Source organism: Chroicocephalus ridibundus, chromosome 8 (assembly GCF_963924245.1).
Source record: "Chroicocephalus ridibundus chromosome 8, bChrRid1.1, whole genome shotgun sequence".
Lineage (NCBI taxonomy): Eukaryota > Metazoa > Chordata > Aves > Charadriiformes > Laridae > Chroicocephalus > Chroicocephalus ridibundus.
Window position 1 is genome coordinate 52,486,056 of NC_086291.1, and position 24,784 is coordinate 52,510,839.

The 24,784-nt window shown below is 67.0% G+C and overlaps 2 protein-coding genes across 6 annotated transcripts in view; one reads left to right on the plus strand and one right to left on the minus strand.

Moving 5' to 3' along the window:
- The first annotated feature begins 896 nt into the window (after positions 1-896).
- SREBF1 (sterol regulatory element binding transcription factor 1) lies at positions 897-11,074 on the plus strand. Of its 2 annotated transcripts, none has more exons than XM_063344472.1 (19): positions 897-1,154; positions 3,595-3,978; positions 4,152-4,321; positions 4,394-4,534; positions 4,614-4,832; positions 4,920-5,034; positions 5,122-5,333; positions 5,823-6,027; positions 6,595-6,779; positions 6,885-7,146; positions 7,232-7,398; positions 7,499-7,667; positions 7,757-7,865; positions 7,942-8,051; positions 8,149-8,281; positions 8,492-8,654; positions 8,950-9,135; positions 9,231-9,342; positions 9,659-11,074. In XM_063344472.1, the coding sequence occupies exons 1-19, from the start codon at positions 1,049-1,051 to the stop codon at positions 9,880-9,882; spliced, it is 3,372 nt and encodes a 1,123-aa protein (XP_063200542.1). In that variant the 5' UTR covers positions 897-1,048; the 3' UTR covers positions 9,883-11,074. The 2 variants fall into 2 exon arrangements, with proteins under 2 accessions (XP_063200542.1, XP_063200541.1); XM_063344471.1 differs by having other exon boundaries at positions 7,757-7,863; positions 7,937-8,051.
- Positions 11,075-11,171: 97 nt separating this feature from the next.
- The window catches only part of RAI1 (retinoic acid induced 1), a 78,485-nt gene continuing 64,872 nt past the window's right edge, over positions 11,172-24,784 (minus strand). For 3 of the 4 annotated variants that reach the window (XM_063343293.1, XM_063343295.1, XM_063343294.1), the window contains 4 exons: positions 15,397-21,031; positions 14,107-14,200; positions 13,733-13,782; positions 11,172-13,283 (listed from right to left, as the gene is read on the minus strand). In XM_063343293.1, coding sequence (XP_063199363.1) covers positions 13,269-13,283; positions 13,733-13,782; positions 14,107-14,200; positions 15,397-21,015 — 5,778 coding nt within the window. In that variant the 5' untranslated portion in view covers positions 21,016-21,031 and the 3' untranslated portion in view covers positions 11,172-13,268. The remainder of the gene's footprint in view (positions 13,284-13,732; positions 13,783-14,106; positions 14,201-15,396; positions 21,032-24,784) is intronic. The other variant, XM_063343296.1, reaches the window with a different exon arrangement.

Below are 24,784 nucleotides of genomic sequence, written 5' to 3' on the forward strand. Positions count from 1 at the left end.
GGGATGATGTTGCAGCGCATTTTCTTTTGCTAAATTATTCCCAGCGGTGAAACAAACCACGCAGCGCTGTGGGGCATAGGTGAGAGACCCCCCCCCCCAGGCTGAGACCCACCATCCGAGAGCAGCCATGGGGCTGACCCCAATGGCACCAGTGGTTTTCCTGGTTCCCACAGCTCACAGCACCTGGGAGGGTGCGTGGGCTGAGCTGGGGCTCACAGGGCAGCATCGACCCTTTGGCATCCCCTGACTGGGACCACAGGGACTTCTCCCACCCTGGGCCATGCCGTGGTTGGGCAGCGGTGCTGGGATGTGCTCTGGAGCGGGGAGGGGGAAGGCAGATGTCCACAGCCTGGCCCTGTGCCAGGAACCGTAGGAGCTTCCAGAGGTGACATGGTGGCCCAAGCTCACCCCAGCATGTGGCCTCCACGAGGTGCTGGGGACTTCTGCAGCCACGGCCACCACCTTGTCCCCACACCAGCCCTCCTGCCTGCTCCCATGTGTGCCCCAGTCCAGGGCTAAGTGGTATTTAATGCCCAGCCCAGGTATTAGCTGCCTGTGCCCAAGGGTTGGTGACTGTCCCCAAGGCTCTGTGACCTCCCCAGGGCCCGGTGACATCCCCAGGGGTCGATGACTCCCCCAGGGGTCGGCGACTTCCCCAGGGGACTGGCGCCCTGCTCGGGGGCTGCAGCCTGCCTTGCTCCCCGCCCCGCTCCTGCTGCACCAGGTCCTTGCCCGCTGCCGCGGGGGGTCCCTTGCCGGCCCGGCCGGGGGTCCCGGCGCGGTGCAGCGGGGCGGCAGGTCCCGGCGCTGCGGGGCGGGGAGGCGGCGGCGGCGGCGGCGGCGGGGCGGGACGCGGCGGCGGGTCCGCCTCCGTCCCCTCCCTCCCTCCCCTGCCCGGTAGCAGGTCTGGGCACGGTTCGCGGGAGCAACTTGGCGGCTCGTCCCCTTCCTCCCCTCTGCCCGGGCCAGCGCGGCCATGGCGGGCGCGGGCGGGCGGCCTCGCCGCTCCTAGAGCCGCCGCAGCCCGGGAGCCGCCGCCGCCGCCGGGATGAGCTCCCTCGCCTTCGACGACGCGGCCCTGGAGGGGCTGGCGCCGTCCCTCGGCCTCTCCGGGGCCAGCGACATCGACACGGCCCTGCTCAGCGACATCGACGGTGCGTCCCGACCCGGGCAGCGGCGAGCGGGGCAGAACCGGGGCTCGGTGGATGGCCGGGGCCGGGCTGGGGGCAGAACCGGCGCTCGGTGCATGGCCGGGGGACCGGGCTCGGTGCGGTAGCCGGGCTCGGTGCATGGCCAGGACCGGGCTCGGTGCATGGCCGGAGCTGGGGAGATCAGGCTCGGTGCACGGTCAGGGAACCGGGGACCGGGACACGGCCGGGGCGGCGAGCTCAATGCGCAACCGGGGCTCGGTATATGGCCGGCGGGAGCGGGTTCGGTGCATAGCCGGGGCTCGGTGCACAGCCGGGCTCGGTGCATGGCCGGAGAAACGGGCTCGGTGCAGGCTCGGTGCGCGGCCGGGGCACAACCGGAGAGACACCGGGCTCGGTGCCGGACCCGGCGTGGGGGGAACACCGAGCTGCTCTGGAGCGCGGAGTCGGGGCAGGGCCGGGCCGTTCGGGCTTGCTCCGTTACCGGGGGCCGGTTCGTGGCGGGGGGGGGGCTCGGGGACAAGCAGGGTCCCGAGGGGGAGCAGGACAGCGGGACCCCGGGCTGGAGGTGCTGGTGCCGGGACAGCCCCGACGGGGCCCCCGCCGGCGGCAGCATCGTGTCGTCTGTAGCCCCACCCCCTTAGTGACGTCACCGGCGGGGTTACTCCCGGTCATTCCCTCCAGGACGCCTGGGTTCCCCGAGCCGCCCAACCGGCATGGGGGCGGGGAGGTGGGGGGAGGCTCCACACCGGCCCCGCGGCCGAACGGAGCGTCCCTGGGGGTGGGACCCCTCAGCACCCACCTCCCCGCCGAGCTGGGGGTCCGGGGGGCGCGGATGCCACCGGGGGGACCCGCTCCCCAAGGGGACCCGCTCCCCACCACCGTGCCACCGAGGTCTTGCCGGCGCTGGGTGCAGCGTTGCCGCGGTTTTAGCCAAAAATCGGGTTCCCTGGCCCTCGGCCAGGGGTGAGGGTGTCCCGCCGTGGGGTTTTGCCACGCTCCTTTGCGTCACGGCCATCTGTGCCACCCCGTGCCCCACGGCTCCCCCACGTAGCCTGACAATCCACGTGCTGTGGGTTTGCCACTGGTCCCCGGGTGGCTACAGCCGTCCCTTGTCCCTCTGCCCACCCGGGGGGGTGACTGTGGGATGCACATCCAGGGGTGTGGGTGCTGGGACCTGCCGGGACCCACAGCCGTGTGGCTCAGCCCCACGGGCTCCCACGTCCCAGAGCAGCAGAGTGGGGGCAGCCGTGGCACCGTTGGGTGCCCCTGTTGTGCTGATGGCACAGGTGGCAGCAGGTGCCACAGGACAGAAATATCTGGTGGATGCGGGCGGCTGGAGGAGCCGTACCCACCCCCGGGGCTGGGCAGCAGGAAGGGGGGGCCAGGAGGGAGCACCCCCTCTCTGCACCCCCAGACTTTGTTCTCTTGCCCCTGGATCACGGGGGAGCCTGGGGGTCTCTTGAGCAGGGAGGGGGTTAGGTTTAGAGCCCCCCAGGAGGAAACCCCCAAGCGCAGGGAGGGGCTGGATGTCTTTGGGGGGAAACGGGGCTGCGCGAAGACCCCGGTCCTTGCAGGGTGTCCCCTCCGGACGCTGGACATCGAGTGTGGCGCATCACAGCGGGCTGGACGGATGTGGGGCTGGGCACGGGGGACGAGGGGACACCGGGCGAAGGGGTTAACGGTGGCTGACCCCGAGTAACCGCGGGCGGGTTACGGCAGGGTGCCCGCGAGTAACCGGCTGCCGGGCTCACCTTGGCTCGGCCGCGGGGCTGTCTGGGGGCGGCGGGCGGCGATTGGCGGAGTCGCATCACCCCATCGCCGGCCTCGCTCCAGGCCTGGCGCGGGCAGCAGCGGGGAGGAGGCGAGAACATGGCTTTAAAATATCCCAGTGCCTCCTCCCTGCCCGGCGCTGGGACATCGCGGGGCACCCACGTCCCTCCCCGGGGGGTGCTGTGGGCAGGCACGTCTGGCACGGGGGGGCTGGGACATCCCGGGTGGGCCACCCCTCTGTCCCTGCCTGAGCACCCCCTGCTTCGGGGGTTGTCGGGGTTTCCGTCAGGGGATAAATGAACGAGCTGGCACAAGCCCCTCTCTGCCCCCCTTGACCTCAGAAACAGGCTGAGATTCACCCTGCCACCCCCAGACCGCTCTGGAAACCTCTGAATGCCGGTGGCCAGGCCACAGCACCCCCGGTTGCGAGTGCCGTGCCTCAGTTTCCCCACCGGCAGGGTGGCCGGGAGGCTGCCAGGAGCAGAGCACAGCGGATTCCTGGGCTCTCGGGGAAGTTTTGCCTCTGGGTTATGGCGAATTTGTCCCCAAAGTGCTGAGTTGGGGTGGGCAGCATGGGGCCAGCCCGGGGACCCCTGGGGCTTTGGGGGCCCCTTGGGAGGTGCGGGGCCGGGGCGGCTGCTGACGGCGTGGGGGGGGCGGGGCTGTTTTGCAGACATGCTCCAGCTGATCAACACGCCGGACAATGACTTCTCGGGACTGTTTGACTCACCGTTCGGTGCCCCTGACAGCGCCGTGCCCCCGGGGCTCCCCCCGCCACCGGCCACCCTCGGCACCTACCTGGGGCCCAGCAAGACTCCCCCCGCCGCCCCCACCGGCAGCAACTACCCGGGGCCCCCCGGGATGGCGGCCTTCGCCCCGCAGCCCCCAGCCCCACTCCTGCCGGCGCCGACCCCGGGTGTCAAGGAGGAGCTGGCGGCCGTGCCCAGCAGCCAGCCCCAGCCCGGCGTGATGCTGGCCCCCAGCTTCGTCCCCGCGTCCTCCGGCCAGTTCAACCCCCAGCCTTTAGTGGGCTACCAGAACCAGCACGGCTTCTCCGGTGAGGATTTGGGGGGGTCCGCAGGGGGGGGGGAGTGTCGGGACACCCTGGGTTGAGGGCTTGTTGCGGGGGGGCTCTTGCTGGAGAGGGGGATGCGTCCCTGTGGGATGGGGCTGCCTGGGGTGGGCTGGTCCCGGGGGGTCTGGTAACCCTGTCCTCTGCTCCATGCCCAGCCGTGCAGCCCGGGAGTGCGGGGCAGGCCCTGCCGAGCCCCCTGCCCGCCCCGCAGCCGGGCCCCCCCGTGGCACTACCTGGCCCCGTGCAGAGCGTGGCAGCCCAGCAGCTCCTGGCCCCCGCCGCCCCCACCAGCCAGCCTGTCTCACCCCAGATCCAGCAGGTGCCGGTAAGCCGAGGGCCAGGGGAGGGGTCCTGGTGGTCCCCCCCAGCCCCCTGACCTGCCCCCCCTGCCCCCTAGGTCCTGCTGCAGCCCCATTTCATCAAGGCTGACTCCCTGCTGCTGACGGCCGTCAAGACGGACGCTGGCGGTGCCAAGACCTCCAGCATGGCCTCCCTGGCCACCAGCGCCAGCGGCTCTGCCACCTCGCTGCAGGTGCCGGTAGGTCCCACCGCCGGGGAGCTCCGGGGTGGGCGGATGCTCGGGGAAGTGCCACCGATGCCACCCTGTGTCCCCACAGGCACTGGTGAGCGGAGGGACCATCCTGGCAACGGTGCCGCTGGTTGTGGATGCGGAGAAGCTGCCCATCAACCGGCTGGCGCCCAGTGGGAAGCCGGCGCTGGTGCAGAGCAGGGGGGAGAAGCGCACGGCGCACAACGCCATCGAGAAACGCTACCGCTCCTCCATCAACGACAAGATTGTGGAGCTCAAGGACCTGGTGGTGGGCACCGAGGCCAAGGTGGGAGCCTGGGGGTGGTGGGGATGGGGTGGGCAAGGAGGGGGCTTTGCCTGGCATTTGGGCTGAACCGTCCCTGCCCACCGGCAGCTCAACAAGTCGGCCATCCTGAGGAAGGCGATCGAATACATCCGCTTCCTGCAGCAGAGCAACCAGAAGCTGAAGCAGGAGAACCTCGCCCTGAAGATGGCCATGCAGAAGAATCGTGAGTGGAAGGGCAGGTCTTTGGCGGGGCTCGGCCCTGGGGCTGCCATACCCCCCAGTGCCCCTCAGCCCGCTCTGCTCCCCACAGAGTCCTTGAAGGACCTGGTGGCCTCCTGCAGCGGCGGGGCTAAGGCGGAGGCCCCCATGGAGGTGGTGAAGGCAGAGGTGATGGAGATGCTGACGCCGCCGCCCTCGGACGTGGGCTCGCCGTCCCACAGCAGCCCGCTCTCGCTCAGTGGGGGCAGCAGCAACAGCAGCAGCGACTCGGAGCCCGACAGCCCCCTCTGCGACCACGGCAAGGTGTGTGGGGGGGGGGCTGTGGGAGGGATGTCCCCGCCTTGAGTGGGGCAGGGGATCCGGTGCATCACGCCGGGGGTGCCGAGAGCAAAGCGTGGCGGGTGCGCGGGGAAAGGAGCCGAGAGCCCCGATCTTGCTCTCTGAGGCTGCTCCTCACCCGAATTGGGGCTGGAGGGAGGGGTGTGGGGGCATTCTGGGCTGCAGTGGGCTGCTGCAGCCCTGCCCCGTGCCCACGCCCCATGCTCTGTACCCCAAAATGTGCCCTGTGCCCCATCCCTATACCCTGCAGTCCATGCCCATGCCCTGTTTCCCATCCTTGTGCCTCATCGCCGTGCCCTGTGCCCCATGCCCATTCCTTATATGCCATGCCTCTGCCCCATCACTGCACCCCGTCACCATGCCCCATGCCTTATGTCCCATGCCCTATGTCCCATGCCTGTTCCCCATCACCGTGTCCATGCTCTGGGGCTCACAGCAGCTCTGCCCGCCCAGGTGAAGCAGGAGCACCCGCCGCCCTCGCCCAGCAGTCAGGGCATGCTGGACCGCTCCCGCATGGCCCTCTGCGCTTTCGTCTTCCTCTGCCTCTCCTTCAACCCCCTGGCCTCCCTCCTCCGCGGCTCCGGTGCCCCGGCCCCTGTGGGGAGCCCGGACACCGCTGGTCCCCGCAGGAGCATCATGGCTGAGTCCGGCACTATGGGTAAGTTCTGGCGTGGGGGTGGGGGTTCTTGGGGTGGAGGACATTGGGATGGAGGCTGTCAACGTGGTGGTGGTTGGGGTGGGCGCAGAGCGGGGGCCACTGGGATAGGTGTGGGGTGGAGGCTGTCAGGGTGGGCACTGGGCGATGGACGTTGGGATGGAGGCCGTCAGGGCGGGCATGGGCTAGAGGCTGTTGAGGTGAAGGCCATTAGGGTGCAGGACGTTGGGGTGGGTTTGTGGTAGGAGCCACTTGGGTAGAGGCTGTTGGGGTGGAGGCCATCACAGTGGGCATGGGCTGGAGGCCACCAGAGTGGAGCTGGTCGTGATGGGCATGGGGTGAAGGCCATCAGGAGGGGGATCTCAGGTCTCAGGGTAGGTCCAAGATGGGGGACGACCGGGGTGGAGGGTGCTGGGGTGGACGCAAGGCAGAGGCCATTGGGTGGAGGCTGTTGGGGTGGGCACCATTGGAGTGGAGGCTCTCGGGGCAGGCGCGGGGCGAAGGTTGCCGGGCTGGGAGACCCTGGGGTGGGCGCAGGGCGGAGGCAGTGCTGACCCCCTCCCCGCACAGAGGAGCCGTGGGGGTGGTCGCAGTGGCTGTGGCCCACGCTGGCCTTCTGGGCGCTGAACGCGGCGCTGGTGCTGGGGGCGGTGGTGCGGCTCTTCGTCTGCGGGGAGCCCGTCACCCGCCCCCACTCCGAGCCCTCCGTCCTCTTCTGGCGGCACCGCCGGCAGGCCGACCTCGACCTCGACCGGGTGAGCCCCGCACCCCGCCCTTGCCACACCCCGCGTGATGTCACCCGCCCCACCCACCCCCCCCCTCGCTGACCCCCTTCTCCCTGCGTGGGGACGCACACACAGGGGGACTTCGCCCAGGGCGCCCAGCACCTGCGGACGGCGCTGGGGGCACTGGGGCGGCCGTTGCCTGCCTCCCACGGGGACCTGGCCTGCAGCCTGCTCTGGACCCTGCTGCGCCACCTGCTCCAGCGCCTCTGGGTGGGACGCTGGCTGGCCGCCCGCGCCGGGGGGCTGCGTCCCGACCCCCCGCCCCCCGCCCACGTCCGTCAGAGCGCCCGCGACGCCGCCATGACCTACCACCGCCTGCACCAGCTCCACCTCGCCGGTACGGCCCCGCACCGTGGGGACGGGCTGGGGGATGGGATGCCCGTGACACCCCCTCCCTGAGCCCCCCGTCCCTGTCCCCGCAGGGAAGCAGGCGGGGGGGCACCTACTGGCCATCAACCTGGCGCTGAGCGCCGTCAACCTGGCCGAGTGCGCCGGTGACGCCGTCTCCGTGGCCGCCCTGGCCGAGATCTACGTGGCGGCCGCCCTGCGGGTCAAGGCCAGCCTGCACCGCTGCTTCCACTTCTTGGCCGTGAGTGCGGGGCAGCCCCCTCCGTGTGGGGCTGGGGAGGGGGTCATGTGTGACCCAGTCTTGGGTCGTCCCCCCCCCTGACCCCCCGCTCTCCCCGCAGCGCCCCTTCCTCTGCAGCGCCCGGCGGGTGGCCCTGTCCCACGGCGGGGCTGTGCCCCCCGCCATGCAGTGGCTCTGCCACCCCTTGGGCCACCGCTTCTTCGTCGACGGGGACTGGGCTGTCAAGGGCGTCCCGAGGGAGACCATCTACAGCTCCGCCGGCAACCCAGGTAACGCCCCCAACCCAGCACCCCCAGCCCCCCATTTTGGGGGTCTCACCCCACCTCTGTCACCGTCTCACTGCCCCTCTGTGCCGCAGTGGACCCGCTGGCGCAGGTGACCCAGCTTTTCCGCGAGCACCTCCTGGAGAAGGCGCTGTGCTGCGTGGCCATGCCCGAGCCCGGCCGCCCCACTGCCCAGGGAGAGGGGTAAGCGCCAGGGTGGGCACCCCGCTCCCTCCGCCCAGCGTGGGGCTGTCCCCACTCACTGCCCCTCTCCCGGCAGGCGCTTTTCCAATGCTCTGGAATACCTCCAGCTCCTCAACGGCTGCTCCGATGCCAGCGGCGTGCCCGGCCCTGCGCCCTCCATCAGCTCCAGCTTGGCAGCCGTCACAGGTGAGGCCGACGTGTCCCCCCCCAACCAGGGACACTTGTTGGGGGGGGGCCATGGGGCTGGTGGATGCCCCGCTCCCGTCTCCCTCCCGCCCCACAGGCACCGACCCCGTGTCCAAGTGGTGGGCGTCCATCATTGGCACAGTTATTCACTGGCTTCAGGGAGATGAGGAGGGGGCCGAGCGCCTCTACCCGCTTGTGGAGACCATGCCCCGGGCGCTGCAGAGCTCTGAGTGAGTGCTGGGGACATCGGGGACGGGGAGAGGGCCATGGGGAGGGGGGGTGACAGCTCATCGCACGCCTTCCCTCCTCTTCGGGTCGGCACAGCCCGTGCAAGCGCAGTCAGAGCACCGAGGCTGTGTTGGCCGGTGTCTGCTGAAGGGGGGGGCACGGCCATGCCCAGCGAGGAGCCTGCGGTGACTGTGTCGTCCCCCACCTTGCAGGAAGCCCCTGCCCCGCGCCGCCCTGCACTCCTTCAGGGCCGTGCGCGCCATGCTGAGCAAGCAGGACGGGAGCCAGGCCAGCCTCAGCCACTGCGAGAAGGCCAGCAGCTGCCTGCGGGAGAGCCTGGAGCTCGGCAGCCCCCCCAAGGGCACCATCGACAAGGTGAGCCGGGGTTGGGGGGGTGGGGGAGGGCAGGGGGACGGGTAAGGTGGGCACCCGCCCTGGGGGGGAGCCCCCGGCCCTGGCGGGAGGTGCCCCCGGCCCTCGCGGGGGTGCATTGTAGTTGCATTGCATGTGTCAGACTGGGAGTGCAATGCCCCTGCCATGCAGCCCGGCGGGGGTCCCGCGCAGCAGCGCCTGCCCGCTGGGACCTCCTCGGCCCCCCCGTCCCTCCGTCCCTCCGTCTCCCTGCTCACCCAGCTCCCCTTGCCACCCCCCCCCCCTCCCCCCGCTACAGGCGGTGCAGCTCCTGCTGTGCGACCTGCTCCTCGTCACCCGCACCAACCTGTGGCAGCAGCAGATGAGTGCCAGCCAGCAGCGCAGCTGCCTCTACCAGGCGTCCGCCATCGAGCTCCGCGGCTTCCAGCAGGACCTCAGCAGCCTGCGGCGCCTGGCCCAGACCCTCCGCCCCGCCATGCGCCGGGTGAGCCCCCCACCCCTCGTCCCAGCAGGTCCCCTCGTCCCCTGCGCCCTGTCGTGCTTACTGTCCCCCCCCCCCCCTCTCCCCGCCACCTCCAGGTGTTCCTGCACGAAGCCACCGCCAGGCTCATGGCCCGGGCCAGCCCCACGCGCACCCACCAGCTGCTGGACCGCAGCCTGCGGAGGAGAGGGGTGCAGGGCAACAAAACAGGTGGGACACGGGGTGGGAGACCCCCCCACACACGTGGGACATGGGGTGGGAGACCCCCCACCAGGTGGGATACAGGGTGGGAGCCCACCCCTCTTCCCACCCCTCTTCCCACCCCTCTTCCCACCCCCTTTCCCACCCGCAGCACCCCAGCAGAGTTGGGTGGTGGGGTCCAGGGGCTTCCTGACCACGCTTTGGTGGTGGCATCTGCCCTGGGGCGGGCGGATGGCTCCATGGTCGTGCCGGAGCACCCAAGGGAGGGTGGGTGGCTTCTCTGGACACCCCTTGGGACTGACCCCCACTCTTCCCCCCATTGCAGCCGGCGAGCCGGAGAGTCACCCGACGCCGCGGGAGCACGCCGAGGCCCTGCTGCTGGCCTGCTGCTACCTCCCGCCCAGCTTCCTCTCGGGCCCGGGCCAGCGCGTGGGCATGCTGGCCGAGGCCGCCCGCACGCTGGAGAAGCTGGGTGACAAACGGACGCTGCACGACTGCCAGCAGATGATCATCAAGCTGGGCAGCGGCACCACCGTCACGTCGGGCTAGCCCAGGAGGAGGACCGGGGGTCAGGGGGCACACGCAGGCTGCCAGCCCCTCTGGGTCGGGGATGTGGGGAAGCCGGGTGGCCGGGGGCAGCGGGGAGGTGCGTGCCTCAGTTTCCCCCTTCTGCGGGACGGTGTTAGGGAGCAGGTTTTAAGGTGAGGGGGCGGGTGGCGAGGGACAGGGTGATGCCCAGTGCCACCGGCGGCGGCTGTGGAGGTTCCTGGCGTGGGACAGCCACGCGTGGGGCATCCCGGGTGGCCTCGGCCACCCCAGGGCTCTGTCCTTCTCCCCAGCCCGCTCGGGTGGTGGGACGTGGGGACCTCTAGTGACACTGTCACAGTATTGCATGGCACCGGGATGCTCGGCCAGCCTGGACCCAGTGCCACCTGTACTCCCCCGTGCCCTGGCACAGGGTGTGGGGAGGTCCATCCTCACCCCCCCCTTCTCCTGGTGCCCCTGCCCGGTGCCCCCCCCCCCGCCGTGGGTCCCGCTGCCGCAGGGGGGGCTTGGGGCGCCTCGGCTTTGCCCCCGTTATGGTGGGGAGGAGGTTTGCCCCCATGGTGGTGGCTAAGGGTCCTTTCCCCAACCATGCCCATGGTAGGCAAGAGGGGACCCCCAGCCTACACCTCTGCCCCCACCTTCCCCCAGCCCTGACCAGTCCCCCCAGTTAGGAGCTGCCACCACCCCCCCCAGGCACAGCTGGGCCTGAGCGCTTTCAGAGAAGGGATGGCAGGGTGCCACAGGGCTCCCAGGGGGCTGGGGGGGTGCCCCTGTCCCTTTGCTTCACCCCCTCTTGTACATAGCCCCCTACCCTACCCCAGCCCCCCCCTCCCCGCCTTGCCTTTTTAAACGGTATTTTCATAGTTGGAGAGTTTTGTACAGACAAATTAAAGCTGATTATTTATACCGGTGTGTGCTGGAGTGCGGGTTGGGGACAGACACTGGACTTGGGGGGTACACAGAACCTGGCTGGGGCAAGGGACCCTCCCCGGCATCCCCCTCTCCGGCTGGGCATCCCTCCCTCCGGCTGGGCATCCCTCCCTCCGGCTGGGCATCCCCTTCAGCTGGGCAGCCCCGTCTGTGGGTCCTGCCTTGCCCCCGCGGACTGCACAGGATGGGGGGTGACAAGGGTGGCAGGGATGGGGACAGCGGGTGCGAAGGGACCCCAAACACACCCTCTTTGCCCTAAGGTACGCCAGGGTGCTGGCACACTCCCCCCCCCCCCCCCCCGCCTCCATACCCCAGCCCCACTGCAGTGTCCCCTCCCAGCCCAGCCCTACAGGGGGGTGCAGGTGACACCCGGGGATGAAGGGCCAGCCAGGGGCTGGCATGGCCTGGGGGGGACACCCCCAGCAGTCCCTCCCCTCGGAGAAAGAGAGGCCACGAACAGGGCGCCACGTACTTCCAAAACAATCGTTGTATCTTTATTGACGCTCTGAATGCAATGACCTGTTTTTTACTCTTAAGGAAAATAAACATCTTTTAGAAACAGCTTGTTACACACAATCTTCAGTGTGAAGCAATATACTAATAAGAACACTAGTCTTAACATTTACAGTCTTCATATATATTATATATATGTATATGTATACATATATATACACTATATAATGAGGCAATATATAATACACACGGTTTACCATTTTACAGTCATATGTACAAGATGTCACTAAAAATAGCCAGATTTCAGGCAACACTGCCAGGGACACCAGGATTTTTACCACTTTTTTTTTTTTCATTAAATTAATTATTTTTATTATTCTTTCTCTCTTCTTTTTTTTTTTTCCTTTTTTCTTTTTTTTTTCCCCCCCCCCCTCCTTTTTTGTGTTTTTCATTCCCGTGTCCGAGGCAAGCTGCTGAAATGACAGACATTTTGTGGCCAGCAAACCTTGAGGGTGAGGGCTGGGTGGGACGGAGGGGACACGACAGCCGGCAGGGACACAGGACGCTGGTTCTGCGGGGTCGGGGTGGGGGACACGGATGGGGCCAGCACTGTGCCCTACCTTTGCAGGACGCTTCGCAGGTCGGGGTGGGGGGGGGTCAGCTGGCGGCTCTGTTTTTAGGATGGGATTTGATTCACCCTGGGTTGGTTATTTGCTACCTGCGCCGGGGTGCGGGTGGTGCAAGGGTGCGGAGATTGGGGGTGTCATGCAGGGCACCCCGCTGGGACACGGGTGAGGGGCGATCCCAGTGCTGGGCAGCCCCCCAGCTCCAGCCAGGGGGCTGGGAAGGGAAGCGAAAACCGAGGGAGCTGAGCGAACCCAGCACCCACGGGTAAGCCAGGGCCACGCAGAGGGAGGAAGCAAGTGCCTCCTCCTCCTCCTCTGGCAAGGACCCTACTGTTGGCTGGAAGCCATTTCTGGGCTGCTGGCACCCTCTTGCTCCAGGATAAAACCCTGGGGTTTGCACCCAGAGCCATGGGGTTCAGCACCCAGAGCCATGGGGGTTGCACAAGTGCGAGGAGCAAAGCCCGTCCCCAGCAAGAGAAGCCGCAGAGGGGGTGCTGGCGAGGCCGAGCAGAGGGAGGAGGTTTTGGGGGTCCCAAACAGCAGGACCAGGTGTCCCCGGCCCAGCAGCGCCAGCGCCCCATGGAACGGGAAGGTGGTGGGTGCAATGGGCCGGAGGGAGGGAGCGGGGCTGGGGCTGGGGCAGCCCGGTGGGCACCCAGCAGCCCAGCCAAGTGCCCTTCGCCCCGGTGGGTGCCCGGCGCAGGGGCTGGCACCCCGGAGCAGACAGGGTGGGTGCGGGTGGGGACAAACAGGAGATGGAAGGACGAAACGGAAAAAAGCAGAGTGGTGTTTCAAACAGCAGGCCGTTGTTTGTCTTTTTTTTTTTTTCTCCTTTTTTTTTTTTAAGCTTTTTTTTGTCTTTTTTGTCCTTTTTGTTTTTTTTTTTTTTTTCCTTTTCTCCGCCGCACGTATATACAGACAGACACCGTGAGGTTTGCTGAAGGCAACATCTCAGATCAGATCAGTGTGAGATATGGAGAGCCGGGACCCGCAGGGGGGTCCGGCGGCCCCACAGTAAGACAACATCGCCGGGACCCCCCCCTTGTACACGGTCCCCCCCCCCCCCCGCCCGCCCCTCCCACCCCCTTCCCCCCTGTGCAGCGATGCCGGGCCGGGGGATCCCGTTCCGTCTCCCTTAAAGCCAGGTCGGGTTTTGCCGGGGTCCGGCGAGTTGGGGGGAAAACCCGGCGCTGGCTCTGCCCGCCCGGATCGGGCTCGGGGTTGGGGGGAGGGAACGACACACGGGGACGGGGCGGCAGCGCTGCGCCCACCTGCGGCGGGGGCGGCTGCGGCTACGGCCCGGCCCGGCCCCGCTCCGCTCCCGGGGCGCTGCCTCCTCCGCCGGTCGCTCGCTGGGTGCCCGCGGCGGGGCGGGGGGGGCTACACCGGCTGCCTCTGCAGGGAAAAGCGAGGGGGGGGGGGGTGTCAGCCCGGTGGTCCCGCTGCGGCGTTCGGTCCCCGGGCTGGCGGGGGTGTCCCCATCAGCAGCCACCCTGCCCACCCGTGAAGAACCGGGTGCCCACCCGAGATGCAGTGCTTTTAGCACGGGTTCAATTATCGTCCCCCCCCCCCCCCCCCCCCCATCATCACCCAGGGGAAGGGGTTAAAACCCCCGTAGCCAGGTTGGGGGTCCCAGACCCAGCACCCACACATCTGCCCCCACAGTGGAGCGCTTCTGGGAAGCCTGGTGTCCCCCAGGGACACGATGCCCCATGCCACACAGGGCTGAGCACCCAGGGTGGGTGTGCTGTGGGTGTCCCCATGGGGACACGGTCCAAAGGCGGGTCCCCCTACCCCAGGGGGCTGCAGGGCATTGCGGGGTGCGCGGGGGGCTCTGGACTTACCTTATGTTTGGGACATTTCAGAGAGAAGCTCTCTTCGGTTAATAAGCAACCTGCGAGGAGAGGAGAAAGCCGTGTCAGGGAAGTCCCTGCGCTGCAGGATGGCTGTCCCCGAGCAGTGGGGACACAGTGTCCTCCACGGCCTCCCACCACCATCCGGACAAGCAGCACCATTTGCATGAAGGGTTCAGCTGAGGCCAGCTAAACTCAGGACACCAGCCAGCACTGCTGGTGCAGGGGGCATCGCCATCCCGGCTGGCAGGGAGCCATGAGCCCACCCTGGCCTTGGGTGGGCTGCAGTGTTGCGAAGTGGCCGGTCCCCTGGGTCAGAGGGTGCCAGGGGGTCCCCACACCCCTGTCCCCACAGCCGGGCTCACCTGTGTCGACGGCACACGCGTAGTGGTAGGTGTGGGGACACCCCTTCTGGCAGCAGCCCACAGTGGCTCCCGCTTGCTGGCAGCTCGAGCACTTCTTTAAACGCACCCGGGAATTCGGAGCAGGGAAGGAGAGATGTGGAAAGACAGAGAGACCCCGTCAGAGCCCAGCGCAGGAGCAAAGCATCCCCACGGCCCCCACTGCGAGGGGAACGCACTGGCGTCCCTGTGCCTCTCCAGCCCCACGCTGCCTCCCCCGGGCAGCATCCTTCCTCCCGCACCGGTGCACCACAGGTGACGCTGTGCCTCTCGCTTGGTCATCTGCAGCCACACACGAGGGTTCTGCCCACCGTACTGCTCCTCTGGATGGCACCTGAGCCCACAGCCATTCTCCATGTGGCAGGAGGAGCAGAGGTGAAGGGACATGGCCTGGGCCGTGCCATGGCTCGGTGGCAGTGGTGATGGAGGACGGCGGTGTTCCCCATCTCCTGCCCCATCCCCAATGGGTGCTGCAGGGATGGGAGCACCTGGCCCCGCAGTGTGGCCAGGGAGAGGGCAGCAGCCTCCAGCCAGCCATGCCGCGAGCACGCACGCCTGGGAATACGGCCAGCCCCAAACCTGGTACCGGGGGGGCTTGCTGGAGACGCCCTGCCTGGCCTCTGCCAGGTGGCTGTCCCCTCCCTCTCCCCAGCACAAACGCCCTATGTCCCCTTGGCTGTCTCCCAGCAGCATCCTCCCTATTTTGCTCACTCGATGTGTCCGTGCTCCTCTCACTCTGGGAGAGGAGCAGGGCAGGGCCATCCCCTCCCTCCGTCTCCCCTTCCCCTGTTGCCCATCATTGTGGCATCAGGCCACATCGTGCCCATTTTCATCTCCCATCCTGCCTTCACCAGGCTGCATCTGTCCCGCTCCGAGCCGACCCCTGCGACACACAGCTGGGCCAGGGGATGTGACCCACTGGGCTCAGCATCCTCATGGTCCCAGCGGGGGGGAGGCCCTGCTGCCCTCCCAAAGCATAACAACACAAATATGCTTCTACGCCTAAGAGGGAGGTTTTTCGGTGTTATCAGAGACGCGGCAGCACAAATCTCGCGGGAAGCCAGCAGGGTGGATGGTGCCCGAACACCCGTCCCACTCTCCCAGGGCGACTCGTCGGGGCCGACCCTATTAATTTTCATCCCGGACCGAGGTGCAGCCGCAGGAACGGCTTTGGCTGAAGGAGGCTGGCGGGAGATGCCGCCTCGGAGTGTGATGCTGTGCCATGCCGTGTCAGGCGGGCAGCCGAGCTCTTACCAGGTCGGCAGCCGCCTTGACAGCCTCCTGCAGCCCGTAGAGCTTCCCCGCCACCAGGAAAACCCCAGCGGTCCATACGGCACAGGCCTCGTGCAGCCAGTGCTCCTGCGTGTCGCCCGCCGGCTCCTGCGGCGGGGACTCGGCCTTGTGACATTCATGCCGCCGGGGCTTTTCGGCCGCCTCCTCGCCCTCTGTCCTCTCGTCACAGCAGTAGCAGCTCTGCAGCCTACGGAACATGCCCCGCGGGCTGGAACGCAGCGAGCTCTGCTTGGCCGCCTCGGCGGCAACCTCCGGCCGCGCCGCCTTGCTGCCGGCGCCACAGCCGCCCTCTGCCCCTCGCGGCGCCCGCTCGGCCGCAGCGGGCGGGATGGCGTCCTCGCCCGGCCCCTCTGCCCGCGCCTTCTCCTTCAGCCGCGACTTCTTCTTGGGCAGGCAGTCCTCGGGGTAGTAGGGCCCGCAGAGGTCCCCCAGGTCCTTGTAGTTGGCGGGGTTGCGGCACAGGCAGCAGACCAGGCAGGCGGCACTCAGCGCCTTCGACACCACCGGCCCCATGTGCATGGTGGAGGAGGCGGGCAGGGCTGCCCGCGGTCGCGGCGCGGGCCCAGCCGGTCCCCGTTGCAGCCTGGCCTCCTCGCCGGGTGAGTTGACGACGGTGCAGGCGGTGGTGAACTCGCCGCGCCGCTCCACGCGGACGTAGGGGACGAAGGGGGGTCCCCGGCTGTCCGCCCGCAGCCGCTTGCAGGAGATGTACTTGAGGCGGATCTCGGGCTCGGCGGGGTGCAGCAGCGGGGCCTGCTGGGCCTGCCGCCGCCGCTTGCCGCGGCTCTTGCACCGCGCCGGCACCGCCTTGGCCTTGCCGTGGGCCAGACGCTTCCGCTGCCGCTTGGAGTAGCCGTTGTAGTTGGAGTGGTTGGCCCGCGGCTTAGGCCCCCGCGCCGTCCCGGTAGTGGAGCGTCCCTCAGGGGGGCCATCGCCGCCCCCCACCTCCTTCTCCTCGGTCTTTGGTTTCTTGCCCTCCCGCGGTGCCTCCTCCCCGCCGCCTGGGCCGGCCGCACGCTCCCGGGGGTGCGGTGGTGGCGGCGCAGGGCCCAGGGGTGCCTTGGCCATGCCCAGCGCCGCCGCTTTGCCCTTACGGTTCCTCTTCTTGGGCAGGAGCCCCAGGTTCTTGGCCACCATAGTGGAGCTGGGCTGTGCCCCAGGGGCCAGTGCACAGGCCTCCCCCTGGCAGCCATCGATGGAGAGCTTCTTCCCACCGCCCAGCTTGCCCTTCGGTGCTCGGCCGTTGGGGTTTCGGCAGAGCTGCTCGGCCGTCGGCATGGCGGGCACCTTCTGCGTCGCCGCCGGCTTGGGCAGCCTCACGTCACCCACCACTGGGGCCACCCCGCTGTGCTTCACCGCCCGCTCCCTCTCCGCCCCCACCGGGCTCAGGGAGGTGCTGTAGGCAGCCACCGTGGCCGCCACTGCTGCCGTGGCTGCCGGTTTGCAGGCAAACTTCTTCAGGTTGGGTGAGGTGATCTTCTGGACGATGGCCTCCAGCTTGAGGCCGCGGCCTTTGCGGGGAGGCAGCACTTTGGTCTTGGTGGCCTCCTGGAAGGCCGCCCGGGAGGTGATCTTGATGCAGACATCAGGGGCCTCCTTTGGCGGGGGGGGCTTGGGGACGGCTTCGCCGGAGCTCTTGGGGGGCAGCTTGGCTTTCACCTTCTTGGCCACAGGCATCTTCTTGAAGAGACTGGGGGGGCCCTCTGGCTTCTCCTCCTTCACGCCACCACTGTTGCTCCGCAGGACCAGGTTCCTCTTCTTGGCAGGGATGGGGGACATGAAGGTGGACTTCCTCTTCAGCGAGTGCAGGGGCCGCTCGGACATCTTGCCACCCATGCCCGGCGCTGCTTTGGGCAGCTTCATCCGAGCGCCCACCTTGCCCTCCTTGTGGGGGCTGCTCGGGGCTGCCAGCTTGAAGGCGGGTGGGAGATGGTTGTTGGAGATGAGCTTCTTGGGCGCCTTGCAGTTCTTCAGCCGGACATCGGCCGCCCGCTTGCCCCGCCGCCTCTTGGTATAGAAAACCTCCTGTGTCTTTGTCCGGGAGCGCAGGATCATCGACCGCTGGTCCCTCTCCCCAGCCTCCACCACGTCCCCCTCCGTCGGTGTTGGCCCCACCACCTCCTCTGCCGCCACCAAGCTCGGCACCAGGAGGGTGGCATCGCTGGCGTTTTGGACCACCTTGGGGGCCGGCCGACTGCTGCGCTTCCTGGCTTTGAAAGCCACCCGCTGCTTCACGCCGCAAGCGGGCTTCTTCCCCAGCTTCTCCTGGTGCGTGGGGGCCTTCAGCCCCTCCAGCGGGGCCGGGGCACGGGGCTCGGCGAGGGCAGTGAAGGAGCGGGTGCACATGCGTGCCGGCAGACCCTCAGCTGGAAAACGGGGCGTTTGGCTGTGGGCGTTCTTGCTCTGTATCTCCGCCTGGCCGTCTGGCCCGAGGCAGACGCTGGCCATGCTGCCGGCTGCCGGCAGGTCATCGAAAGGACTTGGCACGGCGCTGCCAGGGCCGTCTCCCTCCGGCAGCCGGCAGTGGACCCTCTTGTTGCGGAGGCTCTTGCCCCGTGAGATAGGCTCCGTCTTCCCCAGCGTGTTTTCGGGGGTGAGTTGCTGCTTCACTGTGACTGACGGGGCGGATTCAGCATTGGCCACCTCCGTGTGGGACGTCTCCCCTCCACCGCTCTCCTCCTCAGGCTGGATGTGGGGCAGGGAGGACTTGAACCAGCTTTTCACCTTGGTCTCTGTGCCCACGGCAGGGCCCAGCAGGATGACGGACTGGCCGGAGAGGCGCGAGGCTGGAGCTGAGCTTTCCTTTTCTACTGTGCTGACAGTCTCCTCGGCGGACACGGGCACCTCGCTGGAGGACAGCACGGCGGGCATCTCCGGGGGCTTGGGCGGCGAGGCGTCATATGCCACCGACTTCTGCTCCGAGCCGGCCAGCTCGCAGAGCGAGGAGTACTCCTCCGCCTCCAGGTCCGACTCCTTCAGCTCTGGCGAGGAGATGATGGGGATCTCGCTGAAGTCCCCTGTCGAGCAGCAATGCCGGGTGTCCTGCAGCCACCTCTCGCTGTCTGCCTTTGCTGCTTCATCGTAGGTCAGCGTTTCCTCCTCCTCCTCCATCGCCTGCTGGCCAAAGTCCCGGGCCGGCTCACTCTTGGCCGGCTGCTCACCATCGCACAGATCCAAGCCACAGGCATTTTTTTTCTCCTTGCAGGAGCCCACCAATTTGCTGGGGAACAAGCCCTTGGGGAGGTCGGTGGCTTGCAGATCCTTCCACCTCAGGCACGCCTCACCCAGGCTCTCCTCCGGCCACTCGAAGTGCTCCATGGCGTTCTCAGACCCCACCGAGTTGGCGGTGGTGTTTGAGTAGCAGCTGTAGCTGGCGGCCCCTGCGCTCGATGTCGCCGCTGGGATGCTGGGCTTGGAATTGAAGGCCAGCGGGGCAGTCTCCTTCAGCGCATCCTTGGTCTCAGCAGCTGTGAACTCCACCTGGGGACCCTCGTAAACCTCCTCACCAAAGTCCTTCCCCGCGCTGGCCCCCGAAGCCTTGTCCAGCTTGAGGGGCTCGGTGAGCGTGCTGGAGTCACCCTGGCTGGGCCAGGTGCCCTTCACCATGGAGTCTAGGCAGGGCCGGTGGTTCTCCAGCTGGAACGGGGACTTGGTGGCTTCCTTGCTCAGCATGGGAGAGTTGGCCCAGGCTTTGTCTGCCTTCTCACTGATGGCATCCTGCAGGACAATGATCTCAGAAGCCAGCTCCTCCTGGGACAGGGCGCTGAGGAGCAGCCGGGGACAGTCCCGTTCGTTGGTCACGTACTTGGTGAAGGTCTCCAGGGGCAGGCTGGCGTGAATGCTCTGGAAGGAGTCGTCCGATTTGGTGGACATGTCATCTGGGGAGGTCACAGAGCAGGTGGACACCGACTCAGGCTTCGCCTTGGAGTTGCTGTTGACGCGGGCAGGGCTGCGGTTCTGGTTGCAGTACAGGAAACTCCTCTCCAGCTGGTCCTCTGACCCGCTGAGATAGTCGGCGTCCTGCGTCTCGGCGTGGACGGACTGGGGGGTGCTGAGTGGGTCGGACAGGGGGGTCCCCACCTGCTCTGCTGAGTAGGTGCTGCTCTCAGGGCTGCAGTGCTGCCCCTTGAGCTGCTCGGGGGTCCTCGCCGGGTTCTTGATGCCCTTTTTCTGGGGCACAGCCGCTTTGGAGAGCAGCAGCTGCTGGACGGTGTTGGAGATGTTCTCCACCTGGGAGGTGAGCGCCGTCAGGCTCTGCAAGCTCAGGTCCGACAGCAGGTTTTCGGGCAGCTTCTCCTTCTGCAAGTTCTTGCAGTTCCCGGATTGAGCATCTGGGCTCGTCCCATCGGTGGGAGAAGGGTTCAGCAGTGGCATGAAATGGCTGTGGTCGGTGATGCCGGCCGGGAAGGAGCCAGCGCTCAGCGGCTGCTGGCTGTACTGGAAGTTCTCCAGGTTGGGCATCAGTGGGGAGGGAGTGGAGCTGTAGGATGGGGACCTGCCAACGGAACGAGCCGGTGAGTGGCTGGCGCTGGGGCTGAAGGTCTGGTAGTACTGCTCCGGCGTCCGGACGGGCGGCGCGTCGCCCTGGCAGTAGGTCTGGCCTGGCTGGTTGTAATGTTGGTACTTGGCCAGGTTTTGGTAGTGGAGGGTCTCTGGGGCATGATGCCGCCCTTGCAAGGGCTGCGGCGGCTGCGGGGGCTGTGGCGGCTGCGGTGGCTGCGGTGGCGGCGGCTGCGGGGGCTGCGGCGGGGGCTGCGGGGGCTGCTCGTAGCCGATTCGGTTGGGCTGGTAGCCATGCAGGTTGGGCACGCGGGGGCCGGGGGCCAGGCTGGCAGCGCTGCCCAGGGGCCGCTCCAGCGGCGGCTGCCCCGAGGGTGCCGTGCAGCTCTTGTAGGAGTGTGCCGGCTGGCTGCCCCCCGGCACCGAGGAGTAGGTGGAGGAGGCGGGGAAGGACTGTGAGTGCTGCCCGAAGTGGGGGCTCTGCGAGAAGGGCATGGGCGAGGAGACGTCATTCGGCAGCTTCTGTCGCTGCAGCTTGGGGTAGGGGAGCGCGGGCTGCTGCTGCTGCTGCGGCTGTTGCTGCTGCTGCTGCTGCTGCTGCTGCTGCTGCTGGAAGTGAGTCCGGAAGGGCAGCGGGGCGGCCGCCGGCTCATGGTATGCCCGCCCGCCCGCCAACGCTGCCGTCTTCTTCATCAGGCTGTCCTCATACTTGGCCACGCCACCGGGCAGCGCCTGCGGCTGGCCACCCCAGGCCTGCAAGCTCTCGTCCCCTGAATAACGGGCCGGGTAGGGGCTGTTCTCCTGCACGGCGTAATTGGAAAAGGCCGGCCTGCCTTGCAGCTGCTGCCCTGCTAATTGCTTGTTTCCCCGGTGGTATTTCTCCACGGCGCTGTTCTCATAGCCCGAGTACGGCAGTTGCTGCTGACTGTAGTACTCCTTCGCCACCAGCCTCTGCCGCTCGCAGTTCGGCCCTGCCTGACTTTGATGCCTGTAATTCTCCAGGCGTGATGTATCTTGTGAAGTCGGCTGGTAGCTCTGCTGGTTGCCATGGAAACCACACCTTTCTCGAAAGGACTGCATGGCGCGGGCTCGTTATCTGCGAAGAGAGAGAGGCGAGAATTCAAATGAAGCATCGCCAGCGTGGCGGGCCGGGGAGCGCGGCCGCGCGCGGCGAGGGGCAGCGTGGCGTGCGTGTGCGGTGGGAGCATCGCCTCGCCCGCCGTGGCGTCGCCCCGCTGGTGCTGCGTCGCCTCGCCGGCACCCTGGAGCGCAGCACCTGGCAATCCGTCGCTTCGCATTGTCCTGCATCGCCTTGCATCACCCTGCAGTGCATCGCACGGCCCTGCGACGCATCCTATCGCATGGCCCTGCATTGCCTCGCGTCGCCCTGCGTCACATCTTATCGCATGGCCCTTCATCGCATCGCCTTGCATGGTATCCCCCTGCATTAGATCGCCCTGTATTGCATTGCTTTGCCTTGCATCGCCCTGCACCGCGTCGTCTTGCATTGTATCACCCTGCATCACAACCCCTTGCGTTGCACCGCCCTGCATTGCCCTAGATCGCAGCAGCAGCTGGCTGCGCATCACCTCGCATCACTCTGCATCACATCGTGTCGCCCCCACATCACGTCGTTTGGCGTCGTGTCACCTTGCATTGCCCTGCACCATCCTCTATCACATCTTGCATGCCTCCATGCTGCATCGCCCCGCTTCGCAGCACGGTGCCTGCGAGCTGGGGGGTGGCTGGGGTCCGGCTGCCTCCTCCCAGCCTGCAGCGTGCCCAGCCAGCCCTCCTCACCCTTCTGCTGGGAGCCTTCCACATCTCTGCTGCCTACCCCGGCTTTGCAGGGTGAACAAACTCCCTCCCTGCACGCCCCGTGTGATGCAGTGACACCCTGCACCGTGTTGGGGTCCCCCAGCCCCCGTGCTCTGCATTTCACGTGCCCGTTGCCCCTCACCTCTGCAAATCACTTACCCCCGCTCCTTGCACGCCCTCCCTGGGGATGCCAGGATCCTGCGAGCCCCTCCGAACACCCTGCTTGTCGCCATTCTTTTTAATTATTGGGCTAATTACTGGAAGCAGCAGCGTGGAGGGCCAGAACTGCAGGCTCTGCTGCAAAAAAGTCATTTCAACTTGCTGGCTCTGCCCATCTCCGCCTGCTGCTGCCTCCCACAGCCCCCCCGGCCCCAGCCGATACCCCCTGCCCCGGCGCGATACCATCTGGAAGCTGTCTGCTCCCGCCAGCAGACGTCTATTAGCCGAGCGCCTTGCCACCGTTGTCATTAAACCTCCCCATTTCCTAGCCCGGCTTGCGTTAGGTGCAGGGAAGCACCTGGGTCACCGGTTTGATCTCAGGGGCAGCCGAGTGGCTTGCAGGGGCTAATGAAGGGCTCGGGGTGGGGGGGGGTGGGGGGCAGGGGTGGCACATCCTGCCCATCCACAGCACCAGTGGGCTGGAGGCACTGGGATGAATACGAGCCTGTTTCGGCAGCGGATTGAGAGTTGGGAGCCTGCTTTAGGGCAGCCCCAAGGGTCTGCAGCTCCCTAAGGACTTCCCTGGTGCTGCTCCCTCGGCACCGTGCCATAGCGGTGACCCTGATGCCATCCTCTCTGCCTTCATTAAGGCGATGAGTGTAATGAGGTGGGGAACAGGGTGTTGGAGGTCTCTGGCACCCAGCACCCGCCGTCAGAGCTGAGCCCAGCCCTGGTCCCTGTCACGCCTCCCCGCAGTGCCAGCCATGTCGGGCAGCCCCAAGCTGGGGAGGGGGCCACGTGCGTCCCCCCGCCACCCTCATCTCAGCGCCACAACGTGCCAAACGGCGCATGGCTCCGGTCGGTCCCTTTCTTGGTGGCTCTGCCGTAGCCACACAAATCACAGTGCTGGTTTCAACAGTCCCAGCTTGGCCCCCCGCTTTCCTCGCAGCGCCCTGCGGACACCGGTAATGTCTCGGCACCTTTTCAGGGTCTACGTACACACTGTGAGCTTTATGTAGTTATACTTCCATAACTGCCGGTGGCTCAGGGAGGCACTGATCGCATGGCGCCCTCCGGCACCACGCGGTGCCACCCACACCAGCCTGGCACCCCGTCCCCCCCTCCTCTTTTTGGATGCTTTCCATGTCACTCCCCAGTACGGCAGCTGCATCGCGCAGGCTGCACGGGCAACTGGATGCGGTTACAGCCTAAATCCCAGGGAAAAGACGGGTCAATTAAAAATCCGGTGTGGCCGGCGCGAAAGCCCCTACCGCGGCGCTGCCCTGGCCTGCACCGGGGCTGCTGGAACAAAGGCAGCAAAATCAAAGCCAGGCCTCTGGGGCAGCCCCGGGCGGCGGCGAGAAAATTAAAGGGAGAAAAGGGCCCCTCACGCTCGACGTGGAAGCAGGTTTGCAAAATGAAATCGGCTTGAGGACCCTGCTTTAAGGGGAGTGTTTTCCCCCCTCTTTCTGTTTTATTATTAATTATTATTATTAATTAATTATTATTACTTTTTCAAACAGCTGGGGCCATGCCAGGCTGAGCAAAAGCAGCTGGTTGCAAGGGGATGGGTCGCCCACCGGCACGCAGAGGAGGGGACGCGCAGAGGGAGCACGTGTGGGGTTGTGCAGGGTGTGGGTGGGAGGAAGCCCCTGGCAGGATCAGGCCATGGGGACAGCCAGTCTCGGCCACGTCCCAGTGCCTAGCAAGGCCTGTGGCTCCTCCAGCACCCCTGGGCATCTTCTTACTGGGCTGGATGAGCCCCACCAGGGAGGAGATGCGGCTGGGGCTGCCCGTTGCCTCCCCATCCGAGATGAGCCAAAATCCCGCGCCGGAGCCATGGCCCCAACTCCCTGCAGACCACCGGGGCACCGGGCTGTGCCGGGGGTGGGATGCTGCCATTTGGGGCCAGGAGGGGACACACTCATCACCAGCAGCACCCGGACCCATCGGCAGAGCGGGAGGCCAGCTCTTCCCTCAGCTCTGCCGCAGCTTTGCCGGAGAAAGGCCGTAACAGATGTTGCCGCCTGATGTAGGCTGTTTCCGAGCAAACGCTTTAATGGCATCAAATCAAGCTGTCGACAGCAGCAAGGTTACGGCCCTTCCCGGGAGGGGGAGGCGGCCGCAGCCACGTCCGGGGGGCCATGCACACTCGCTCCCCCCGCCACGTCCCTGCCAGACGTGCTGTCCCGGCCCTGAAGAAGTTTCCAGCCCGGCTCCTGCTGGCCCTGTGGTGGGAATCGATACGGGGCCGTTGGCGCACGGCTGCAGCCGGATGCCTGCCCTTGGCCCAGCAAAGCCACCACGGCTGCAGCCGGGGCTCACGGCGTGGGTCCCCGGGAAGGGGTCCCCAGGGCATCCGTGGGAGGAGACAGGGACTTGGGCCATCGCAGTGACCAGAGCCAGTGTGATCCTGTCCCTGCAACGCAAGGAGCCGTGCTCACCTCTGGCTACTGCCACCCTGGAGCATCCTTTGACCAAGCATCCTTTGATCCCCAGGGACACATTGACAGCCCAGCTGTCCCCACAGATCCCAGCACAGCCCCAGTGTCACCCTTTGGGGACACGCAGAACCCCCCCTGCACCTCCCAGAGGCGGCGCATGACCCGGGGCCATGCTGTAGTGCATAGAGGACATGCTGCACTACATGGGTCTGACGCAGTAGATGGGGCTGATGCACTGCATGGGGCTGACGTGGTAGATGGGGCTGACATGGTGCATGGGGCTGACATGGTGCATGGGGCTGACGCAGTGCATGGGGCTGATGCGGTAGATGGGGCTGACATGGTGCATGGGGCTGACGCAGTGCATGGGGCTGACATGGTGCATGGGGCTGACGCGGTGCATGGGGCTGATGCAGTGCATGGGGCTG

What these genes read in the sequence shown, in the direction of transcription:
- SREBF1 (XM_063344471.1), top strand. Translation starts at nt 1,049, where the DNA reads ATGAGCTCCCTCGCCTTCGACGACGCGGCCCTGGAGGGGCTGGCGCCG. An exon ending in CCTGCTCAGCGACATCGACG is followed by an intron (nt 1,155 to 3,594) that starts GTGCGTCCCGAC and finishes GCTGTTTTGCAG; the next exon opens with ACATGCTCCAGCTGATCAAC. An exon ending in GATGGCCATGCAGAAGAATC is followed by an intron (nt 5,035 to 5,121) that starts GTGAGTGGAAGG and finishes TGCTCCCCACAG; the next exon opens with AGTCCTTGAAGGACCTGGTG.